Source organism: Erythrolamprus reginae, chromosome 4, assembly GCF_031021105.1.
Source record: "Erythrolamprus reginae isolate rEryReg1 chromosome 4, rEryReg1.hap1, whole genome shotgun sequence".
NCBI lineage: Eukaryota > Metazoa > Chordata > Lepidosauria > Squamata > Dipsadidae > Erythrolamprus > Erythrolamprus reginae.
The window spans coordinates 34,772,760-34,796,864 of record NC_091953.1 but is presented as its reverse complement, the minus strand read 5'-3'; the positions used below and the strand labels follow the sequence as shown (position 1 = coordinate 34,796,864).

Below are 24,105 nucleotides of genomic sequence, written 5' to 3'. Positions count from 1 at the left end.
ATTGCATTTTTAATTTTACTAGATCAGTGTTTCCCAACCTTGGCCACTTGAAGATATCTGGACTTCAACTCCCAGAATTCCCCAGCCAGTATTCGCTGGCTGGGGAATTCTGGGAGTTGAAGTCCAAATATCTCCAAGTAGCCAAGGTTGGGAAACACTATTAGATTAATGGCAAGTGTCACGCTTTATGGCAGTTAAGAAAATATTATGAATGCCGCCCCGAGTCTTCGGAGAGGCACACAAATCTAATAAATTATTATTATTGTTGTTGTTGTTGTTGTTGTTGTTTTGTTATTAATCAGCCGCTGCAGAAGCAGCAAGCGAGGACGGTGCTATTGCATTCCAATCTTCCTCGCTATTTTCCCTTCGGCGTCGGGCTAGCCGTAGTTGGAACAGAATAATGGACGGCGGCGCCCTTCGGCGTGCTCCAGCAGAGGTCTCTGCTCAGGCTTTTTCCCAGCAAGCTTCAAGGAAAGGAGGGACCCTGAGGGCGAGCGCGGCACCTGCAGGTATTCGCCGCGGAGTGCACCTACAGGGAATGGGAAAGTGCCTCAGCAACAGGTGCCGGAGAAGCCTGAACGGAGGAAGTGGGTTCTGGCCCGCTCCTCCCCCGGCAGAAAGGTTCGAGGTTCCCTTCCTCGGCTGCGGAAAAAAACAAAATTCGTGGAAATTGAAGTTAGGAAAGGGCGGACTGAGGTTTACCTAGAGAGGCTCCGGGCAGTGGGAGGAGACGCCATGGCCTGGATCTGGCAGTGGCAATTTCAAGCGCTTTTTATCGGCCTCACCTCGACAGGTGAGTCGACAAGGGGAGAGAAGCTGGTTAGCTCAACAAAACGGAGTAGTAACTGTTAGTAACCTCGATCTTTCCTCTTGCTTTTATCTAGTAAATTGACCCCCCCACACACACACTTTTTGTGCTTCCTTACCTGGTTCTTCCCCGCTTGTCTTTTTTTTTTCTAACCAATTTCCTCATCAGACAATCCTAGAAGGCTGAGCAATTGATCAACCCCATTCAGATATTTCTCAACTGTTTTAAATTATTTAAACTTTACTTGAAAGAAGGAAACATTTGCTGGTGTAAAATCGCAGTTTGGAGTCTGGAGGAAGTTTAGATAGGAACTAAATATCTGGTTAATGTCGCCTCCCTATATTTCAGTTGTAAACCTGCCTGTATTTGTGATATAGGACATACGCACATAAGTTTTGTCTAAGTGAAAATTGTTAGAAATTTATATATTATATAGAGTATTTTTTGTCTAGATGAAAATTGTGAGTTAACTGAATGCATATGTTTGGATTCACAGAAATACAATATATGTGCAGTTTATTTTGTTTTAACTATTGCTGCTCCTGGGTGAAACTTTTCTTGAGAACAATACAATAATTTGTTTAAGGTAAATTTTGGGTTTCCCCCAATAGTGAAATAACTAAAGTTACCATACCCTCTTAATGTTGTACATGCATCACTTTTATATTTCTTATTTCTCACAAATTCTTGCTTACACATCATATTTGCAAATACAGCATGCAAATGAGTTTGTATAAAACATAGCTTAAAAGTTTGGTGGTGGCTAATGGGATTAGAATATGTGCCAAGGTATTGTGCTTTGTCAAGTGGTAGGAAAACAAAATATGTTACTAGTTCTAAAGATTACGTACTTTCTTCCATAGAGAGAAATGTCAAGAGAATGGAAGAGTTTTGGAAAATGACTTCTTTCTGACCATTATCTTATACAGAGGACTAATAACTACAATTTTTTTCAGAGTCACTACAGAGATCTTTTGAGGTGTCATTTCCTCAATAGTTTTATAATATCACCAGCCCAAGCTGTTGTGATATAAAATCTGTTTGTTGATAAATTTGTTACCATAGCAATATTAAATGATGCAGTGAATTCTTTAAATCACTAAATAAAGTTAGTCTATGGATGGACTTCCATCTCAACCTAAAAAGAGTGTCACTATAGTCTATTTTTTCAAGAATATTCTTTATGGAATTGACTTTTTGGATCATATATGGAGGCCTGAAGTCCTTCAGATAATATATAATTATGCCTTCCAATAGCTGTAGTTTCAATAGAGAATAATGCAGGTAGATTAACAGTGTCTAGAAAGGAGACATATTCTACTTCGGTACTGTTTTTTAAATCATGTTCCAGTCTACTATAATAATATACAGAATTTTCTTCATAATGGTTATTTTTGTTAAGCCCCACCTTAAAAAATATTTCCCCCCCCCCAATTCATTAGAACTTCCCTGCAGGTATAATATTTAGATTATTTGCTCTGTGAATGTAAAATATTCTGTAATATGCAAAGACTAGGCTATTGAGGTATGCAGGTGTTCCAGTTCAACAGCTGTAATAGTCACTCCATTGGAAAAGCGCAATGTTCTCCACAGACTACATAACACAGAAACTGCTTTAATATCTCTCATATAAAATTACTTTGTTCTATTTGGAATTCAGAAGAACAAAACTGCCAAAATAAAATGAAATCCTCTTCTACTTTCTGTAGTCAGTACTATTTGAGTTATTCCATATAAGGCACCAAATATTTATATTACGTTATCACAAGTACTGTGATAGCTTTCATACTGGAATATTTATTTTATGTTATCTCGTATACATACGTGATAGAGAGTTCATGGGATTATAGCTAAGATAATAAGTATATCTAATATAACACTATTAGTATTAATATAATAATAAAAATAAATAATATTTTTCTTGAAAACATAATAAAACCACCCAATTCATACTTTATGACTTTGGGCAGTGTGGATCGATACTTTTAATATCTTTTAAGGCATTGCAAAGTTTAAAGCATTCCCTTTTTCAGTGCTTCTAGAACAGTGATGACAAACCTTTTGGGCACAGAATGCCCAAACCGGAAGGCGCGCATGCATGTGTGCACCAGAGTGCCAGAAACAACTAGCAGGTCAGCGCGCATGCGTGGAAACCCAATGACCAGTTGGCTGAGCTGGGGCGACGACACACATACCCAAAGAGAGGGCTCTTGTTTGCCACCTGTAGCCATAGGTACACCATCACTGCCCTAGAATGATACATATTACATCTGTGTTCTACATGCATTGGTTATGAGTTTGTTTTGGGATCCAATTCAAGCTGCCAATTTTGACTTTTAAAGGTGCTAATTTTGATTTTCATGGCATAGGTTATTTGAGGGACTGCCTCTGCCTGATCACATTTGCCTGCTCCATCAGATCTGGCAGAAAAAGCATGCTGCAAGTCCCATTTGTTAGAAAATCACATTTGGTGATCCCAGGAGGCAAACCTTCTCTGCTGCTGTGCCTTTTTTTTTTTTTTTAATTATTATTATTATTATTTCATTAGATTTGTATGCCTCCCTTCTCCAAAGACTCAAATATCTCCCCCTCCCCAAATAAGCTTAGCTCCTTCCCTTTCAACATTCTACAAATCTCAAGACCTAGCTATGTTATCAGGTTGGGGATGGGTGAAGGAGTTGTTCCAGGAACCAGCGAGTTTTTGGAATGACTCCTTTATTTGCAGTGTAGCAAAAAAAATCTATAGGAAGAGATGAAATGGTGATTTCAAAGATGCAACAGCTATTCAATGATGCTGCTAATATTTTTGTGGGTAATGTTGTAGGACCATGATGGCGAATCAATGGCACGTGTACCACACATGGCACGCAGAGCTATATCGGAGGGCATGCGAGGAAGTTTGGAAAAATGGCCTTCCGGTTTTCCTATTGTGCTATGTTTTACACTCCGGAGGCTTCAGGGAAGCTTCCTGAAGTCCTGGAGTTGAAAAACAACCCAACGGCAAACCGAACGTTTGGAAAACAGATTTCCGGTTTCCCCGTTATGCTGTTTTTCACACTCCAGAGGCTTCAGGGAAGTTTTGGAGTGCAAAAAACAGCCCAAGAGCAAACCAGAAGTCCATTTTTCTGAATTTCTGGTTTCGTTGTTTTTTCTCATCATCCCAGGCCTCAGTGAGGCCTATGTGCAAAGAATTGTGCATGCGCCAAGGGTGCACATTTGTTGGGGAGGGGATGGGTGTGAGCACATACATACAGGCTAGCACGTGCACACACACCTTTTTGGCACATGAACCAAAAAAGGATCACCATCACTGTTGTAGGAGATGGCCAGGCTGAGCCTGAGAATGGGGTCAAATGTATCATCAGTCTGGAGTGAAAGAGATCTATGTCCAACCCAGCTTGTAGCCCTTTGACTCTTACATAGCACCAATTTGCCTTCACCGTTATAACCCTATGCTGGTTTCTGATTTCTTGAACCTGTCAAATATTAGGAGACAAAACACTTGAAGCTTCTTTTTTTGCAGACACTAAAACTGACTTCACTTCTACTTTCTCTTCTTCACATCTCTTTCCTAATCTGCAACTATAATATTCAATTAATATCACAGAGTGTAATGTGATGTTTGTTTGTACCCGTATAGGTTGTTTCTCTGTTCTTGTGACAGTGCCAGATACTGAGAGATATACAACTTTATTTGCATCTGTGATCCTCCGATGTGACTATAGTACTTCAGCACCACTGCAGGATGTAGTTGTTACTTGGCGCTATAAATCTTTTTGCAAGGATCCCATTCTTGATTACTATACTATTGGTGAGTACTTCTGCTAAGGGTCAGCCAAGGATTACCATCTAGCATGATATAAGGAAATTTTTTAAAAATACCATGCATAAAATCCCCAATTAGTTCCCCTGGACACGGCAACAAATTGCTCAAAGAAAAAGATCTGAGCTCAAAAATGAGGATGGGACTTTGAAAAGGAATGACAGAATTTGAAATTCCTATATGGAATCAACCATTTACTAGGCTGCTGAGTTGGGTATGATGTGATAAAACATGCATGACAAATCAGATGCAACATTTCAGAGAAATAGCCCCAATTTGGTGGTGGGAAGAATGGTAGAACACATCTATAAAATGACTCCAAGCTATTGTTTGAGAGAGAATTGGTATAAAAATTTTACAGGTAGTATTTAACTTCGTCAATAATTGACAAAATAGAAAACATAGTAAATAAATATTGAAAATGCTATGAAACAGAAGAAATAGTCTACTGTATATGATGGATATCTAGAAAATCCCCTAAGCACAGGTATTCCTTGACTTACAAAGTTCATTTAGTGACTGCTTAAAGTTACAACAGCATGGAAAAAGTGACTTGTGACTATTTTTCAAAGTTACAATCTTGGCAGCATCCCCATGATCATGTGATCAAAATTAAGTTGCTTGGCAACTGGTTGATATTTATGACCATGGCTGTATCCCAAGGTCATGTGATCAATTTTTGCTATCTTTTGACAACAAAATCAATAGGGAAATCAGATTCACTTAATTGTATTATTAAAAGCTGCAGTGATTCACTTAACAACTGTGGCAAGAAAGATTATAAAATGGGACAAAATTCACTTAACAAATGTCTCTCTTAACAACAGAAATTTGGGGCTCAATTGTCATAGGTCAAGGACTATCTGTATTGGAAAAAATCCTCTTATTCAGAAATTTTAGGGATCAAAATAAAACTACATTTTTATTAAGCATAATCACAGAAAAAGTCAATAAAGATAACATAATAAATAATTATTACAGCTGTAAAGATAAATATTGGACAACACTGGAAGAAAAACAGTACGATTTAGAACTTAATTTTGAGCATTAATTTTAATTTTAATATGCAACATTGATGAAATTAACATTAAATATACATAACAAAAGCTTAACTAAATTTAAGCAAGAAAGGTTTCTAATACCAAGTTACTGTAAATCAGCTGAAATACAAAGGGAAAGGTCAGAAATTAACTATTTATCTATACTGTATTACTTTAACGGTGATTTATTCTCTTTTTTAACATTTATGTACAACACAGTGAAAAAATTGGTGTTGAGCATAAACATTTATGCTAGTTTTGGTATCATAAAAATAATGTTATATGCCCTGCTTGTATTTTTTATTGAGCAGTTGTATAACTTCAGTAATTATCTCTTCATTCATAGATTTTTTTTAAAAAAAGCTTTATTTTAAATAAAATAATGAGCACAAAGTACTGTTAATGCCCATTTTAAAATGGGGAAAGGAATATACGTATATTTGTATATATTGTATTATTGCTAAATGAAGTTTTAGCTGTTAAAAAAATAGCCACTTCCCTGCATTACAGTTCAGAAGTTACAGCCAGGGGTTTTTGTCTAGCCAGGTAATGCAAGCCAGTTTGCTTGTCTCCAGAATGAGAATTTGAATGATGATATATAATAAGCTAACCTAAAATTAAGCAGCCGCTGCCTTCAGCAACAAAGTAATCAACACCTGGAATGTACTACCTGATTCTGTGGTTTCTCCTCATAACCCCAAAACCTTTAACCCTAGACTATCTACAATTGACCTCTCCCCCTTTCTAAGAGGTCTGTAAGGGGCGTGAATAAGCGCACCACTGTGCCTACTGTCATTACTTATCTAATATTTTATTTGTACAAATTACCACCCTATAATTGTTTGACAAAATAAATAAAATAAAAAATAAACATTCCAAGAATCTAATGACTGTTCCTTGGATTTGAGAATAGAGGAGTAAAAGATAGGAGCATACAAGACACCAAGAGTGCCTGCTTTCTGAGCAGTCTATGCACCCTTCCTCCCTGTATTCCAGTGTATGTGGGTCTGCTTACCATACCCAGAATGCTACTCCTCACCCCCAACAAATTACTCACCTCCAAATTTTACCAACTCAAATACAGTACAAGATAAAGGATCCCATCTCCAAAATTTCCAAGTCAGGATTAGGAGACCTATACAAGTAATGAATCAAATTAAAATGAAACTCATTGTTTATTATTACTTAGAATTGTAATGGTCATTGTTTAAAAAGCCTACTGGGTCCATCATTTTCTATTTCCATTTATTGACAGATCCCAAGAGCTTGGCCTTTATTCAGTTATTGGTATGGTTGACATAAGATACTATTCCATAATGTATTTGCTTGTTTGATACGCTCTATGAACCCATCAATTGTTTGTTTAGCAACACATGTTTCAAATGTATGGCTTATATGACATAAGAGACTCGCTCTGTTACAGGTTTGCCAGCTCTTGTTCCATTTTTGCCTACCAATGACTTTGGCAGACGGTTGTTTACATCTGCTTATTTCAGTTGCCTTCTGCCTTTTTTGCACCAATGGGATATGGTTAGGATTACCGATCATTGGGTATCTGTTTCCTTTAAAAACAGCAACAAGGATATTGTGCCAACTGCTTAATTCATCAATGAGCAAAAATGTTTTGGAAGTGAGATTTTAATGCTAGTGTGGTCGGAAAAGGCAGAAGTGGTAGTTTGTTGTCTTTCTAAATCTGTTGTAAAGATTAGAACTTGATACAATCAAACCTAAAAATCAAAACTAAAGAACTTCTTCAGGAAGTGTTGTTACTTAATGTAATCCCTTTTCATTGCTGCCTTCCACTATTAAAGGAAATTACTGTATACAAAAGTGCAAGGAGAGGGGGAAATTGGTTCCCAAATAGTGTAAATAATTTGACATTTCATTTACAGCCTATCAGGCAAGTATAGACCTTGGCCAGGATCCTTCCAATGACTGCAATGACAACCAACGGGAAGTGCGCATTGTTGCTCAGAAAAGAGGTCAGAATGAACCAGTGTTGGGTGTTGATTACAGGCAGCGAAAGATCACAATTCAGAATAGTAAGTGGTCTTTGGATATGTTAGCAGTCTCAAAAATCTCTTCCAATATAGTCTAACAAATTATGCATTATTATGTATAGTATGTTTTTAACACTCCTTCTTTCTAATGCTTTATGCAATCCTCATTTAATTCTGTCATTATATCATGAAATATACAGTAGCAACATTTGAATTTCTAATTTGAAGGGCACCAGATTAAAATAAGATGTTTAAATTAGTATTCTTACCAATAAGAATTTACCAGATCAGTGTTTATATAGCTTAAAATTCTTTAGCACTGTTTTATGTCCATTATACAATAAACTTTCCCTAAGATTCTTTTCTTTGTCTGCATTAATGCAAATTAGCACAGTGTAATATAAGCCTCCATGGCAAGGCACTGAGTCTTGCCATGCCTGAGCACTGCTCGGGATTACAGTTGCTGACTTTTTATTGCTGTAAATAATTATTTTGTTATTCAGAAATTTAGGTCATTGTCTAAAACCAACATTGGTGGGGCTTCATTATGTTTTTTTCCCCATTTTATAGGAGCAGATCTTGTAATTAATGAGGTTATGTGGTGGGACCATGGAGTCTATTATTGTACCGTTGAAGCTCCAGGAGACACAACTGGCGATCCAGACAAAGAAGTCAAGCTCATTGTTTTGAGTATGTAGCATCAATTTGGGGGGGGCGGACCACAAATTTTAGGATAATTCTCTCTTTTTCGGTTCCAACCATGAATGTTTTTGAGTAAATAACGGAAATAACACAAAAATTGTACAATATCATCAATTACATGATGTGAAGTTCAGCTAGAAATACAGCTGGATTCCAGCTTTCAATTAACTGAGGGTGTGTGGTTTAAATATGGACATTTAAAAAAAAAAATCACATCTCATTGCTATGGGTGGTAGATGAATAAAAATGTATATTGCTATTTTGATATGTTGGAACAATATCATCTGGCTCTTCTATGAGTATTACTTATAAAAAGGCCTTACAATAGAAAAGATAATGACAGAACTGAAACGAATTAATCCTGGAAAGAAATTTTTAAAATAATATTAGTTGCAGTAAATTATCACAATAATGTTTCAGGATATTTTCATGGAACCTTAGGTTGAACACCTTCATATTTGGTTTATCAAATTAGCTAACTTTAATAATACTAAACTCTGTACAATTGAAGAAGAAAGGAATCCATTTCTTTATTTTCCTTGACAACCAAACAGAAAGATGTTGATTTGAATTATTCTGAGATTTGAATTATTCTGTCTGAATATAAGCACTTCATGTGAAAGATAACATCAGGAAAAATTGGGAACGTTTTCTCTCAGACTGCAGGATGAGGTACCTAGTTATGGAGAAAACAATGAATACTGAATAATATTTTTTTGTGCGGGGGGGCTTTTACGTGATGCAGATTGGCTTACAGTACTGTTCATCATCCTTGGTGCCCTCCTCCTCTTCATGCTAATTGGAATATGCTGGTGTCAGTGCTGCCCACAGTATTGTTGCTGCCATTTGCGCTGTGCCTGCTGTCCAACTCGTTGCTGCTGCAATGAAAAAGGTAATCCAGAATCCTTACAAATATAATTCATAAGAGAGGCGTGCAAAATGTATGTTGCTTCCATATGCACTTTGGTGACTTCGGGAAGTCGGAACCAAAAGAGATACAGCACAATTATGCCAAGAAGATTTTTTTTCCAGATTTAATATCCCTCAATGTTTCATTTATCCAGTAGTTTTCTATTTAAAAAAATATTTAGAAGACACTTATGTGTTTTTAAAAAGTAGCTCATATAAAAATAGAATAGAATAGAATTCTTTATTGGCCAAGTGTGATTGGACACACAAAGAATTTTGCTTTTTGTTACACATGCTCTTAGTGTACATAAAATAAAAGATACATTTACCAAGAATCATGACATACAACACTCAATGATTGTCATAGGGTACAAATAAGCAATCAGGAAACAACCAAAATTAATATAAATTAAGGATAAATACCAATTACAGGAAATACCAATGCTGCACGAATCCCAGCGACCGATTAGGTCCCACAGAGTGGGCCTTCTCCGGGTCCCGTCAACTAAACAATGTCGGTTGGCGGGCCCCAGGGGAAGAGCCTTCTCTGTGGCGGCCCCGACCCTCTGGAACCAACTCCCCCCGGAGATTAGAACTGCCCCTACTCTCCTTGCCTTTCGTAAGCTCCTTAAGACCCACCTTTGTCGTCAGGCATGGGGGACCTGAGACATCTCCCCCGGGCATATACAATTTATGAATGGTATGTCTGTATGTATGTTTGTTTAGAAAATGGGGTTTTTAAAAATATTTTTAAACTGTAATTTAGATTTGTTGTAAATTGTTTCACTTTGTTGTGAGCCGCCCCGAGTCTGCGGAGAGGGGCGGCATACAAATCTAAATAATAAACAAATAATAAATAAATAAAATAAACAGGAAATTTCATATAATTAAAGTTCAGCCACCACATAAAATACTTTAATTTCTGTGTCCACCCATCTAATTCAATAAGCAATATGAGGAGGACCTTTGCAGATTTTAAAGTACAGTGTTCCCTCGATTTTCACGGGGGATGCGTTCCGAGACCACCCGCGAAAGTCGAATTTCCGTGAAGTAGAGATGCGGAAGTAAATACACCATTTTTTGGCTATGAACAATATCACAAGCCATCCCTTAACACTTTAAACCCCTAAATTACCATCTCCCATTCCCTTAACAACCATTTACTCACCATTATTACTGGTACTCACCATTGAATAAGACACTTAGTGATCCTGATATTTATAAACATATTTATTTATTAACAATATGATGTCATCGGGCGGGAAAAAACGTGGTTTAGAATAAAAAACCGTGAAGTATTTTTTAATTAATATTTTTTTAAAAAACTATGATATAAGCTATTCACGAAATTCGGACCCGCGAAAATGAAGGGAATACTATATAATTAAGTAGCATGAAGGGAATTTGAGTACCTTGATCTCTATGTCTTGCAACTATGTTTTATTTGCCATTCCCTCTATATATATATATGTATACCATTTGTAGTTCTAATCAGAGCTTTTGTCTCATGTGAGGCAGCTTTTTGAAATAATGGTCTAATTTTTAAAAAACTTGCTTGTGGTGAATGTTTGTAGTATTAACATAGAAGTAATGCAGCAGGTGTCCTCCGATATGGTGTGGACATTCTAAGGACTTCAGAAGTAATGTTTGCCGAGGCCTCAGAAATTCTGTAACACTTCCTTTAATCCTTAGGTATATAGAACAGCTTTTTTCCAGCCTTTCTACCTTGGAAGAATCCTTGAAATAATGTTCAGGCTTCAGAAAACATCCAAATAAAAGTTGCAAAAAACTTACATTGTTTATACTGTTTGCAATGACAACAAAGTGGAACACCAGTGGTTGAATTACAATACATAAAAATTCTCACCACTGTGAACACTAGCATTGTGTAACAAAGTTTGATAAATCCTTGGGGGGGGGGTTCATAGTGTCTGATGGGACCCTCACCAATATGTCATAGAACCCCAGACTGTATTTTCTGCAGTTCCTACCATATAATTGCGACCTAATCATAATTGTTCCTTCAATTAGATAGATTCCCATGAAAATGATGTAAGGGGCTTTGGAATACAAAACTTGAAAGACCTGTCACTTTTATATTGATAAAGTGAACATTTGATCATGTATGTTAAATCTACAGGCAATCCTTCACTTAAACAAGTCAGTTGAGCCCAAAACTTTTCTTGCTAAGCAAGACAGTTAAATGAATTGCATCTCATTTTATGACCTCCCCCCCCCTCCAGCTGCTAAGGAAATCACTGCAGTTGTTAAGCGAATCTGGCTTCCACCTTTAACTTTGCTTGCCGAAAGCCAGCTGAAAAGGTTACAAATGTAATCACGTGACTCCAGGACAGTGCAACTGTCATAAAAACATGCCGATTACCAAGCACCCAAATTTTGACCATGTAACCATGGGGATGGTACAATGGTTTTAAGTGTGAAAGTCACTTATAAGTCTCTTTTTTCAGTGCCATTGCAATTTCAAATAGTTATTAAATAAAGGGCTATAAGCCAAGGACTACCTGTACTTTAAGTGAGAAAGGAACCGGATAATGATTACCTTTGAAGTGCAATGATTTATTATTGCAACTCTGCAAAACACAAAGCTATTCAATGAACTTGACAGTTCTGTGAGATTTAAATTCATAAATTCGTAATGCCAATTTTATTTTTCTATTCTCTAGTCCTGGAACGGCACCACTTTGTGAAACAAGCTCAACATCTTCTTCCATGGATGACACACCACTCCCAGTCATCTTCGTACCAATTAAACCCACTTTTACAGAGAGGTAGGAGCCCCAAGGGATGCTGTCCCTTTGTTGAAGCATTTGGTTTTTCACTTGATTTAGAGTGTTCCTTCTATGACATTATAATGCTTCTTTTCCCAGAGGCACAATAATACAGTGATGGAAAATTTATGGGCAGTTAAGGGATTTAAAAAAAAAATCAATTGAAGCCATTTGTCCATGGAGATAAGATAATATTAAATGTTCAGTATAACTATCTGGGACAGTTACAGTGTATCTACTGTCTTGAATTTTGGCTTTCTTTTTCGTGAGCTAAATTTCTAACTTTTATAACTATTATACTTGAATATAACCAGAAAATATCCTGCTATTGGCTTTTTGCACCCCAATACTGCAGTGTTATGTACAAGTTTTAAAAACATTGATCCCTTTGAGACTTTAGCATAGACATGATTAAGCAGCACAGTGCTGAATCAATTGAGAGAAGCTGCCCTTTTCAGTTTGTGTTACAAAAGTGCCTTGTATTGCAGAGATCCTTTGCACACTGTGCAAAAGTAACTCTTTAAGTGTGCTGCATTGAGAAGCATGCCATTTTTCAAAACAGCACAGAGATGAATTGATCATTCAGATATTTATATCTTGCTTTTCTATCCAAAGGCACTCCCTGTAGCTAGAATTCAATTTAAACATATGTTTTCTATTATTTATGTCCTTTAGAAGTTTCTCTCCAAAGCAGCCAACCATCAATGCCTCCAATTGCTCACGGGCGCTCTAGCAACAAGATTTTGGATCATCTTGAATCCGAGATCAGGAACCTTAATCTGTCTCAGCCTTTACTACCTTCACATCACATTGGAAGCAGTCAGCATCCTAGCATTCTCTCTTCTTTGGGCTCAGAGATTGTGGAACGCAGAGTAATCCAGTTGCCTCCTATCGTGGAGAGTATCCCATCCTCTCGGAGATCTAGCAGTTCATCACGACCAGGAAGGTCTACACATATTCAAAGACCTCGGAGAAGCACAAATGAAAACCACAGGGAGGAGAGGAGATGGCGTCGTCCTTCATCTTTGGAGGATGATTCTCCTTCCAGCTATGATCAGGAACTATGGGATAGGTATAGAAACAGAAATGAATCACAGAGATATGGCAGCAATCAGGATAGATACCGGAGTTCTGCAACAGATGAAGTGCCCCCTTCACGAGGCAGAAATACTTTTGATTCCCATCTTGAGACAAGAAGAGGGTATTCTGGACAGCAACATTCCCAGAGAGAAAATCGACATTCACAACAAAGAACGAATCAACACAACAACAATTTTGCTCACCAGGATCGACGACGGCATCGCAGCTATTCTCCTCCATCCTCTGCGGAGTCATGGAGTTCCTCTGGAGAACAGGACTATTCCCGGAAAAACAATAGGCCTCAACGTCAGCATCGGTCCTCAGACTGGCAGTACGAAAAACCACCTAGTTATTGTTCTGTTGAAGCTACCCCAACCAAGAACAAGAAATTCAAAAAGTTGACAGAACAGTCGGTAAATTGTGATATCATGGTTTTTATGATTACTTGAATTATTCTGTCCTTAAACATACTGGTCTGTAGCAGAGACAGGAAATAGAGAATGGGATACAGATGGAGGGTGGTGCTTCATAGAGGAGATGTGGCCACCACAAGTGCACAACTACAGGGTCCAACAAGGTATTGTTGTTTGATAGAAGGGATCCAGGGCATGTCCTCTCTACTAGATCTGGTGGGGCAAATACAAACTTGAAAGAAAGGTGGAGTCTCAAATTAGCCTGGCCCTATGCCATGTAGGGCTTTATAAGTAATAACCGGCACCTTCACTAGGATGGGAATAGAGAGAATAGAGTAGAATAATTTTTTATTGGCCAAGTGTGATTGGACACACAAGCAATTTGTCTTTGGTGTACAGTGATCCCCCGTTTATTGCGTCCCCAACCATTGCGAACAGGGTACTTCGCGATTTTTCAACCCGGAAGTCAAAATACCATCTACGCATGCGTGCCCGTTTTTTCTATGGGCACGCATGCGTAGATGGCAACCGGGAGATCAGCTGCTGGGCGGCTTCCCTGGGTCTTCCCCCTCTTGCTGGCGTCAGCGAGGAGTTTCCCCACCGCCCACGCAAACTCCTCGCTGCCGCTCGCCCGCCCTTCGCCTGCCCACGCCGTTCGCTCCCCCTCTTGCTGGCGGGAGGGCGAGAAGCCCTCCCCAGCACCTGCTCGCCCGCCCTTCGCCGCTCGCCCGCCCTTCGCCCTGGCCGCTTCTTCCAAGCGGAGAAATTCCAGCCCCCACCTGGTCCCGCCCGATCCTCCTCCCTGAGGCAGCTCGCCCTCCCATGGCCGCTTCCTCCACCCTCCATTGCAAGCCCTCGCCACCGCAGCCAACGCGCGCTGCGATCTTCAAGCCCGGCTCCTTTCGGCCCAGCATCCCGGGCCAAGCAGCTGCCTTCCGTGACTGAGCCTGGCTGGCCCGGAAGATCGTAGCGCGCGTTGGCTGCAGCGGCGAGCGAAGCCAAGCCGGCAGCAATGTCGCCGCCGCTGCAGCCAACGCGCGCTACGATCTTCCGGGCGAGCCAGGCTCAGTGACGGAAGGCAGCCGCTTGGGCCGGGATGCTGGGCCGAGAGGAGCCGGGCTTGATCCGCTGAGCCTGGCTGGCCCGGAAGATCGTAGCGCGCGTTGGCTGCAGCGGCGAGCGAAGCCAAGCCGGCAGCAATGTCGCCGCCGCTGCAGCCAACGCGCGCTACGATCTTCCGGGCGAGCCAGGCTCAGTGACGGAAGGCAGCCGCTTGGGCCGGGATGCTGGGCCGAGAGGAGCCGAGCTTGATCCGCTGAGCCTGGCTGGCCCGGAAGATCGTAGCGCGCGTTGGCTGCAGCGGCGGCGACATTGCTGCCGGCTTGGCTTCGCTCGCCGCTGCAGCCAACGCGCGCTACGATCTTCCGGGCCAGCCAGGCTCAGCGAATCAAACCCGGCTCCTCTCGGCCCAGCATCCCGGGCCAAGCAGCTGCCTTCCGTGACTGAGCCTGGCTGGCCCGGAAGATCGTAGCGCGCGTTGGCTGCAGCGGCGAGCGAAGCCAAGCAGGCGCGCCGTTTTTCACTGACTCCTAAAGCGGGGAAGTTCGCCCGGAGTCAGCGGAGAACGGCGCAACTGTTTTAAAACGATCGGAGCTTTCCAATGAGTCCCGAAGACAAACGGCAAACTTCTGCGTTTGTCTTCGGGACTCATTGGAAAGCCGCGCGGGTGTTTTAAAACATCTCCGCCGACATGGGGGGCTTGCTAGCACCCCCCCAAACCCGGGTTGGGGGTTCGGGGGGGTGCTAGCGAGCCCCCCATGTCGGCGGTGACGTTTTAAAACACCAGCGCCGCCCCCCAATCTTCGGCTCCTCGCTAGCGCTGCGGAAGTTTAAAACACCATCTGCACATGCGCAGATGGTGTTTTTACTTCCGCAGCGCTACTTCGCGAAAACCCGCTCGTTGTGGGGGGTCCTGGAACGGAACCGTCGCAACGAGCGGGGGATCACTGTATATACTCTCAATGTACATAAGGAGAATAGCATTTAGTATTTAGACTGATATACCGCTTTGCAGTGCTTTATAGCCCTCTGTAAGCGGTTTACAGAGAATAAGCATATTTTCCCCAACAATCTGGGTCCTCATTTTACCGACCTCAGAAGGATGGAAAACTGAGTCAACCTTGAGCCTACTGAGATTCGATCTGTCAAACTGCTGGCAGCCGTTGATCAGCAGAAGTAGCTTGCAGTACTGCAGTCTAACCACATTGATGAGTAAAATACAGTAATACCTCGTCTTACGAACCTAATTGGTTCCAGGGGGAGGTTCGTAAGATGAAAAGTTCATAAGACAAAACATTGTTTCCCATAGGAAACAATGTAAAATCAATTAATCTGTGCAACGGAGGGGGAAAAACGCTGCCGCCCGGCTGTCACCTTTTGAAACAGCCGGGGGTGCTTCCCAGCGTCCTCCTGAACCCGAACGCCAAACCCGAACTTCTGGGTTCGGCGTTCGGGAGGCCGCCGAGAAGCCCCCTGGCTGTTTTAAAAGGTGACAGCCTGGCGGTGGGGCTTCCCAGCGGCCTCCCGAACGCCGAACCCAGAAGTTCGGCAAAGGTTCGGGTTCGGGAGGCCGCTGGGAAGCCCCACCGCCCGGCTGTCACCTTTTAAAACAGCCGGGGGGCTTCCCAGGGTCCTGAACCCCAACGCCAAACCCGAACTTCCGGGTTCGGCGTTTGGGAGGCCGCCGAGAAGCCCCCCGAGAGGGAGAGAGAGAGAAAAGGAAGAGGAAGTAAGAGAGAGAGAGAGAAAAAACTCGGCAAGGAGTTGGGGACTTGCTCCACTTCACCTCCTCCTCCCCCAGGGTGGCGTTAAGAAAACCGCAGGGTTTTTTTATAGTCCAGCCCTCCAACAGTCTGAGGCACAGTGAATTGGCCCCCTTTGTAAAAAGTTTGGGGACCCCTGATCCTAAGGATTGGATGGTTTCAAATCAGGCAAGTGTAAAATATACTTTTAAATTAATCAAAAAATAATGAAGTGCATTATAAATGGCTGCTGCTGACCTGTCATCTTTCCTGGCGCCTTACTAATAGCAGTTTACTTTTCTCTTCTAGGAAAAAGGCAGTTCTCGCAGTGGGATGAGTGTCGTCATTTAGCCTCTTCACTCTAATACTGTGTAAAATGGGATTTTTGTGGCTGCCTGAAGATCAGATTTTCATTCTGGCTTTTAATATTATTCATTAAGTATAGCCGTCAGTAACAGGTTTATTTCTCCATCACCATCAGACTGCACTTTTTTATATTAAAAGTTTTTAATCGTTTTTGCACTTTGAAAAATGCAGTAAGATTTTTTTTTTTTTTACAAAACAATTACTGTAACAATATGGAAATGATTCCCTTGCCTGGACCTTGAGGTCTTACCTGGATCTTAGTACTCTTACTAAGAATACAAAGCTGCAGTGCAGACTAATCCAGTGGTCTCCTTAATCGTTCATTAACTGGTGGGGTAGTTACTCCAAAAGAGAACACTTTTAATCTTGGATAATTTACAGACACCTCATATCCTGGACACAAACTGCTTCAACTTTTACCCTCAAAATGTGTCTGTAGAGTACAAGCCAGAATAGCTAGACACAAGAACAGTTTTTTTTCCAAATGCCATCACTCTGGTAAACAAATGATTTCCTCAACATTGTCAAACTATTTACTAAGTCTACACTACTATTAATCTTCTCATCATTCCCATCACTCATCTCCTCCCACAAATGACTGTGTGACTGTAACTTTGTTGCTTGTATCACAGTTTATATTGACTGGCTCCTAATATAATTGGATTGCTTATTTGTACCTGGACTATCAAGTGTTGTACCCCAGGACAGTGTTTTTCAACCAGTGTGCCGTGGCACACTAGTGTGCCATGAGACATGGTTAGGTGTGCCATGGGGAAAATTAAACATGGGTCCCCAAACTACGGCCCCGCGTGCCGGATACAGCCCGTGGAGGCCATTTATCCGGCCGGTCGCCAGCCGCCTCCATCCAAACGTAAACATTCCCCTCACAATCCCTCCAGCTATCAGCGACAGGAAGAGTGGAGGCACAGGGAATGCTCACTGACCAATCACCTTCTAGGATTCATCCCAACCACTAGCGATGAACCAATAGTAGGCCGCCTCTCATCCACACCCAGGAAGGTCCCCGCTCGGGCTGCCGCGCACTTGTCATTCTGTGGCTGTGGCGAGTAGTTAAAACTGTTACTCCTCCCCATGGTCCCGATTTCTAATCCTGGTCAGGACTGGAGGTAAATGTTGCCACCAGTAGATGAAGCCTCAGCCTCAGCTGGTTATGTCTATCTTGATGGGGTATATAGATATTTGACCTTTTTCTTTTTATAAGAGGCCCCTGCAGAGGGTGATATACAATGCATCACAATACAGTGATCCCCCGCTCGTTGCGAGGGTTCCGTTCCAGGACCCCCCGCAACGAGCGGGTTTTCGCGAAGTAGCGCTGCGGAAGTAAAAACACCATCTGCGCATGCGCAGATGGTGTTTTTACTCCCGCAGCGCTAGCGAGGAGCTGAAGATTGGGGTTCCTGTTTTAAAACGTCGCCGCCGGCATGGGCGGCTTGCCAGCACCCCCCCGGACCCCCAACCCGGGTTTGGGGGGCTGCTAGGAAGCCGCCCATGCCGGCGGCGACGTTTTAAAACAGCGGCGCGGCTTTCCAATGAGTCCTGAAGACAAACGTCAAACTTCCGCGTTTGTCTTCGGGACTCATTGGAAAGCCGCGCCGCTGTTTTAAAACGTCGCCGCCGGCATGGGCGGCTTGCCAGCACCCCCCCCCCGAACCCAGGTGAGCAGCGAGCGAAGGGCGGGTGGCCGGGCGAAGGGCGGGCGAGCGGCGAAGGGCAGGCGAGCGGGTGCTGGGGAGGGCTTCTCGCTCTCCCGCCAGCAAGAGGGGGAGCGAACGGCGTGGGCAGGCTGCGGACAAGCCGTTCGCTCGGGCCGCTTCCCAGCTGAGTACTCAGCTGGGAAGCGGCCCGAGCGAAGCGGCAGCAGCGAGGAGTTTGCGTGGGCGGTGGGGAAACTCCTCGCTGATGCCCGCCAAGAGGGGGAAGACCTAGGGAAGCCGCCCAGCAGCTGATCTGCCCGGCGCCATCTATGCATGCGTGCCCATAGAAAAAAAGGGCACGCATGCGCAGATGGTGTTCTGACTTCCGGGTTCAAAAATCGCAAATTAGCCTGTTCGCAATGGTCGGGGACGCAATAACCGGGGAATCACTGTATTATCTATATTGTATATGACCTCCTGAGGGGTCATCTTAAAGAGCTCAAATCTCTATATACACCATCAAAACAGATGCTGAGACTGAGAACTGTGGAGGAAGAGCTTTGTATGTGTCTTTCTACCATTCCTGCCAGAATATCCCTTTTGTGTTCATCGAAACAGGCCCAGGTTTCCCACTAAGTGAACTATATTATTAACTATATGTATAATATGTACTATGTTAGAGTGTCATTTTGTGTCATTTTGGTTGGTGGTGTGCCCCAGGATTTTGTAAATGTAAAAAATGTGCAGCGGCTCAAAAAAGGTTGAAAATCACTGCCCTCTGATTCTAGACGAACCTATTTTTTATCTACACTCAGACAAATTCCTTATGTGTCCAATCACATGGACAATAAAATTCTATTCTATTCTATTGAATTACAGAATTCAGTCTTGCCCATTACACATATTGTGTAATAGGATGTTTTTTTTAAAAAATGGAGTCAGGAAGATTTCTATAAATTTTTGAGTGAAAAAACTTTTGGATACTAGTGCATATATCTAGTATCCACAGTTTGCAGAAGTCTTTGCACTGCATTATTTGATGTCAACAAAAATGTAGCCTAATCTGTGAGGTTTGCATATTCAAAGAAACCAACAAGTTGATGAGTGAAGAAAAAATTGTTATAATGTTAGGCAGTAGGCAATAAAAATAAAACACCAGTGTAGCTCTGGTATATCAAGGAAAGGGCTAGAAGGATTTATCTAATGAGCACTTCCAGTCACATTTAGACTTCAGTCATTCTAAGTCTGAGGCAGCTATTCAGAACTGCTCAAATTACTTTTGTCATTGGGGAATAAGGTATACAGTAAAACACTGCTGGGAGTAATTGTTGGAGTGATGCTGTTCATTGTTATTAATGATTTACATGAGAAGTTGTGACTGATCAGATTTGCAAATGTTAAAAAACTAGGTACGAATTACTAATATGCGTAAGGAAAAAATTCAAAATGATTTGTATAGGTAAAGCAAGTAGATAATAATTGAATGATTCTAAATTATGGCAAATGCAGAGTTATTTATGAAACAAATCAAATGCACAAGTGTAAGATATGTGAAACTGAGCTTGATTGATCAAGGAATAATTGATTAAAATCTAATTGTGAGTCAATTCAATTCAATTTATTAGATTTGTATGCCGCCCCTCTCCGAAGACTCAGGGTGGCTCACAACAATAATAAAAACAATATTCCAGCGAAAACAAATCTAATATTAAAAAGCACATAAAACCCTATCATATTTAAAAAAGCAAACAACGTATACATACCCAAACATAAATATAAAAAAGCCTGGGGAAAAGGTGTCTCAACTCCCCCATGCCTGGCGGTATAGATGGCCCATGAGTCTTGAGTAATTTACAAAAGACAAGGAGTGTGGGGGCAGTTCTAATCTCTGGGGGGGGGGAGTTGATTCCAGAAGGCCGGGGCTGTCACAGAGAAGGCTCTTCCCCTGGGGCCCGCCAAACAACATTGTTTGGTCAACGGGACCCGGAGAAGGCCAACTCTGTGGGACCTTATCGATTGCTGGGATTCGTGCGGTAGCAGGCGGTTCCGGAGGTACTCTGGTCCAAGTCAGCAGTATTATTACATTGAAAACTAGGCAATTGGATGTTGAATTTCATTAAGTACAGTTTACAAATTAGGGAATTTACTCATTTTGTTACATTGAAATGCTCAGACTCTGTCTTGATTACTATGTTAATTTTGGGCACTATGCTTTACAAAAAAATAAAAGAACCAGAAAAGGTCAGTGAGGATGATAAGTTGTCTAAAACTAAGTCTTTACAAAGGGGATGAGAGGAGCCTATTGCACCTGGAAAGAATAGATAAATTTGATGTATGCAAGAACTAGACAAGATACTACAAGGCAAAACAGAAAAAAAAACTGGGAAGAGGGGTATAAATGTTTTATTTTTTTTCCTCCACACCTTACAGAAATACAAATTCACATACCTTCAAATTAAAATACAATACAATATAGTATCAATTGCCAAATTCTTAATCAAAATTCTTATTTATCTGTTTTGTTTTGGTATACATCATTTATCTTGTGCTACTTCCTTTTCTAATTTTGTCATCCGGATTTCAAAGATTGTTTTCTGTTCTTATTCAGGGTCAAAATGCTATTAGATATCAAAATTTCTCTTGGTTATTTGCTTTTTTCTACTAAAACTATGCCATAGTGCATCAGTCCATTTCTTATACAGTATTTGTACTTATTAAGGTTTTTTAAACCCTCATTTTAATATGACTGCCCTTTACAAGGAAAGTTTCATATTTACTTCTCTTCATACAACAAGAGAAAGAAAAAAAATGGTTTGATCTAATCATAACAATAGCAATACAAGGGGGAGGAAAGCTTATTAAGAATTTAAATTATATTATCTTCTTTCTGTGTTTAAACATATCATTCCTTTCATTTTACAAATACAGTGATACCTTGTCCTACGAACTTAATTGGTTTCAGGACGAGGTTTGTAAGGTGAAAAGTTCGTAAGATGAAACAATGTTTCCCATAGGAATCAATGGAAAAGCGATTAATGCGTGCAAGCACCAAATTCACCCCTTTTGCCAGCCAAAGCGCCCGTTTTCACACTGGTGGGATTCCCGAGGCTCCCCTTCATGGGAAACCCCACCTCCGGACTTCCACATTTTTGTGATGCAGCAGGGGAATCCCAGCATCGCAAAAACGGGTGCTTCGCTGGCAATGGAAGTCCGGAGGTGGGGTTTCCCAGCGAGGGAAGTCTCAGTGAAATCGTAGCATGCCGAAGTGCCCGTTTTCGTGCTGGTGGGATTCCCTTGCAGCATCACAATCCGGAGGTGGGGTTTCCCATGGAGGGGAGCCTCAGGGGAATCCCACCAGCCCGAAAACGGGTGCTTTGGCTGGCAACGGAAATCCGGAGGTGGGGTTCGTATCTCGAAAAGGTCGTATGACGAGGGGTTCGTAAGACGAGGTATCACTGTATATGAAAATGTTAATACGAGCTGGCTCGGGTAGAGCAAGTCTGTAATCTAGTATGTGGAGGCTGAGACTGCTGTGGATAGCTTGAGCTATCACAGGTTTGGGATGCAATCCGGGCTACCACCTATCAGCCACTGAGGAGTCGAGGGATTGCTCCCTATAGTGGGATAGGCGCTGTGAATAGCCGGTGTAAGTCTGAGCAATTCAGTGAGACCCAGTCTTAATTAAATAATTTTTAAAAAAATTAAAAATGGGGAAAAAGAGGAAATGTTAATATGACCTGGGGGAGGGGCTGTGAATGTATTAAAAAAATAAGGTATTTTTAAAAAGAGGCGCATGTCCCATATATAGGCTCAGTTGTGGGATGCAAAAGATGATTTGAGGAGGGGGGGTGACTGTAGATTTTAAGGCACAAAAGTGAAACTAGCCCAGATTGTTCATATGCCCCTATTTATCTTACAAATCAATGCAGCCAAAGTGATCTTTTAGGCAACAGGAACCAGTTCCATGAAGAGAAGTTTTTCCACAGGTCAGAATGGGCGTAGTTTCACATTTTATTTTATTTTATTTATTTATTTTTTATTTATTTTGTCCAATAGTGAGTATATATCAATATACACATAGTAAAATACATGATGAAGGTTATAGATTGGGCTTTGTTTGTTTGTTTGTGCAGCCGGATATCTGACATGCCATGAACCAGTGCTGGTCCATAGTCCGGGGGTTGGGGACCCCTATTATAAATACAGTGATCCTTCACCACTTCGCGGTTCTCCTTTCACAGACTCGGTGCATCGCGGGTTTTTATAAAATATTAATGGGAAAATATATCGCAGATTTTCGCTACTTTGCGGGTTTTCTAACCAACCAGAGAGTGCTGCTTTGCATCCCAGAGCCTGCTTGGCTCAGTACAGTAGCGTGTTGTTTACTTTTTATCTGCGCAGCTTCCCCATCTCTGAGTCTACTCCTACACTCGACCATTTCAAGTGGAGCATCATTTCATCACTTAGGTTTAGGAATTCAAAACATTTTACAGTACGTTTAAAGGAACAATACATGCACAGAACAGTGGGAATAGTTATTAAGGGAATGGGAAAGGTTTAACGTAAAAGTGTGGGGGAGAGTTTATAAAGCCTTAAAATAGTGCATAAATACTTAAATAAATATAGTGTCCCCACTTTGCGGATATTTCTTTATCGCGGGTGGTCCTGGAATGTAACACCCACGGTAAACGAGGGATCACTGTAGAACATTACTACTTCATGATGAATCACTTCAAAGTGAACAGCACTAAATCTTCATAATTTTTTCCTGAGTGCATTGAATCCTGAATATCTACAATGTAATTTGAGTAATATACAATTCTTGTGCTAGGAAACAATTCTACAAAGAATCTGTGAATCATTAATGATATTTATTGCAAGACAACTAGAAAATGGTCTAATACAAGTCCTTAACTCCATATAAAACAAATACTGCAAGTGAACTATACACTCAAAGTTAATATGTGCCGAATTTCTTTGGCATATACATAGTTTAATAATCAATAGTGCTGGACTGCAGGACACATTCAAAACAACATCTGCTTGAGCAATTATTAAATGAACGATGTAAAATAAGTTACACAAAAGGTTTCAAATTCAATTGAACTGAAATAAAGATTCTGCAGTTTCATGCCTATTTGTATAAAATTGGTCCACATGTCTATATATGTATCACTTGTTCATTAGTACACAATCTAAAAATGGTTCACTTTAATTTGGCATCAGAAGATGTGAAAGTTCTGTCCAAGAAGAATAATGATGTTGATTACTATATCTCTCTGGCTAATAAGGTTTTGTAGTTAAAAAGTATACTCAAATGCACTATCTTAGGTTGCCTCTAGGAAAGTGTGTGTGTGTGTGTTTGCTATTACCTCATATATTAAGATTATATACATAATGAACAACATATACGAAGCAGCCCTGAACAAGCAAAAAGGAGACATTTTGAATCTTATGTATAATATATAGAAAAAAGATTTCATTATAAAAACTATTGTCAGATATCAGAATGAGGTTTTGCTTGCTTTAGATGTTTTATACAACTAATTTTATCTTTTACACAATTTGTTTATCAATTGCATATTATATAAAACCCATATTTTGTCATAACTAGCAAACGGATATGTTAAGGAGATGTAAAATAAAGCTAAGAAAATCATGTTCTAATAATGTTTATGAATTGTGCTTAGATTAGGTTTTGAAACAATTATCTGCTCTA

The 24,105-nt window shown here is 41.0% G+C and overlaps 1 protein-coding gene across 2 annotated transcripts; it reads left to right on the top strand.

Moving 5' to 3' along the window:
• The first annotated feature begins 375 nt into the window (after positions 1-375).
• Positions 376-17,030, top strand: ILDR1 (immunoglobulin like domain containing receptor 1). Of its 2 annotated transcripts, none has more exons than XM_070749950.1 (8): positions 376-509; positions 4,449-4,619; positions 7,564-7,713; positions 8,242-8,361; positions 9,119-9,265; positions 11,967-12,071; positions 12,747-13,564; positions 16,675-16,897. In XM_070749950.1, the coding sequence occupies exons 1-8, from the start codon at positions 401-403 to the stop codon at positions 16,714-16,716; spliced, it is 1,662 nt and encodes a 553-aa protein (XP_070606051.1). In that variant the 5' UTR covers positions 376-400; the 3' UTR covers positions 16,717-16,897. The 2 variants fall into 2 exon arrangements, with proteins under 2 accessions (XP_070606051.1, XP_070606052.1); XM_070749951.1 differs by having other exon boundaries at positions 475-793; positions 16,675-17,030.
• Positions 17,031-24,105: the final 7,075 nt, after the last annotated feature.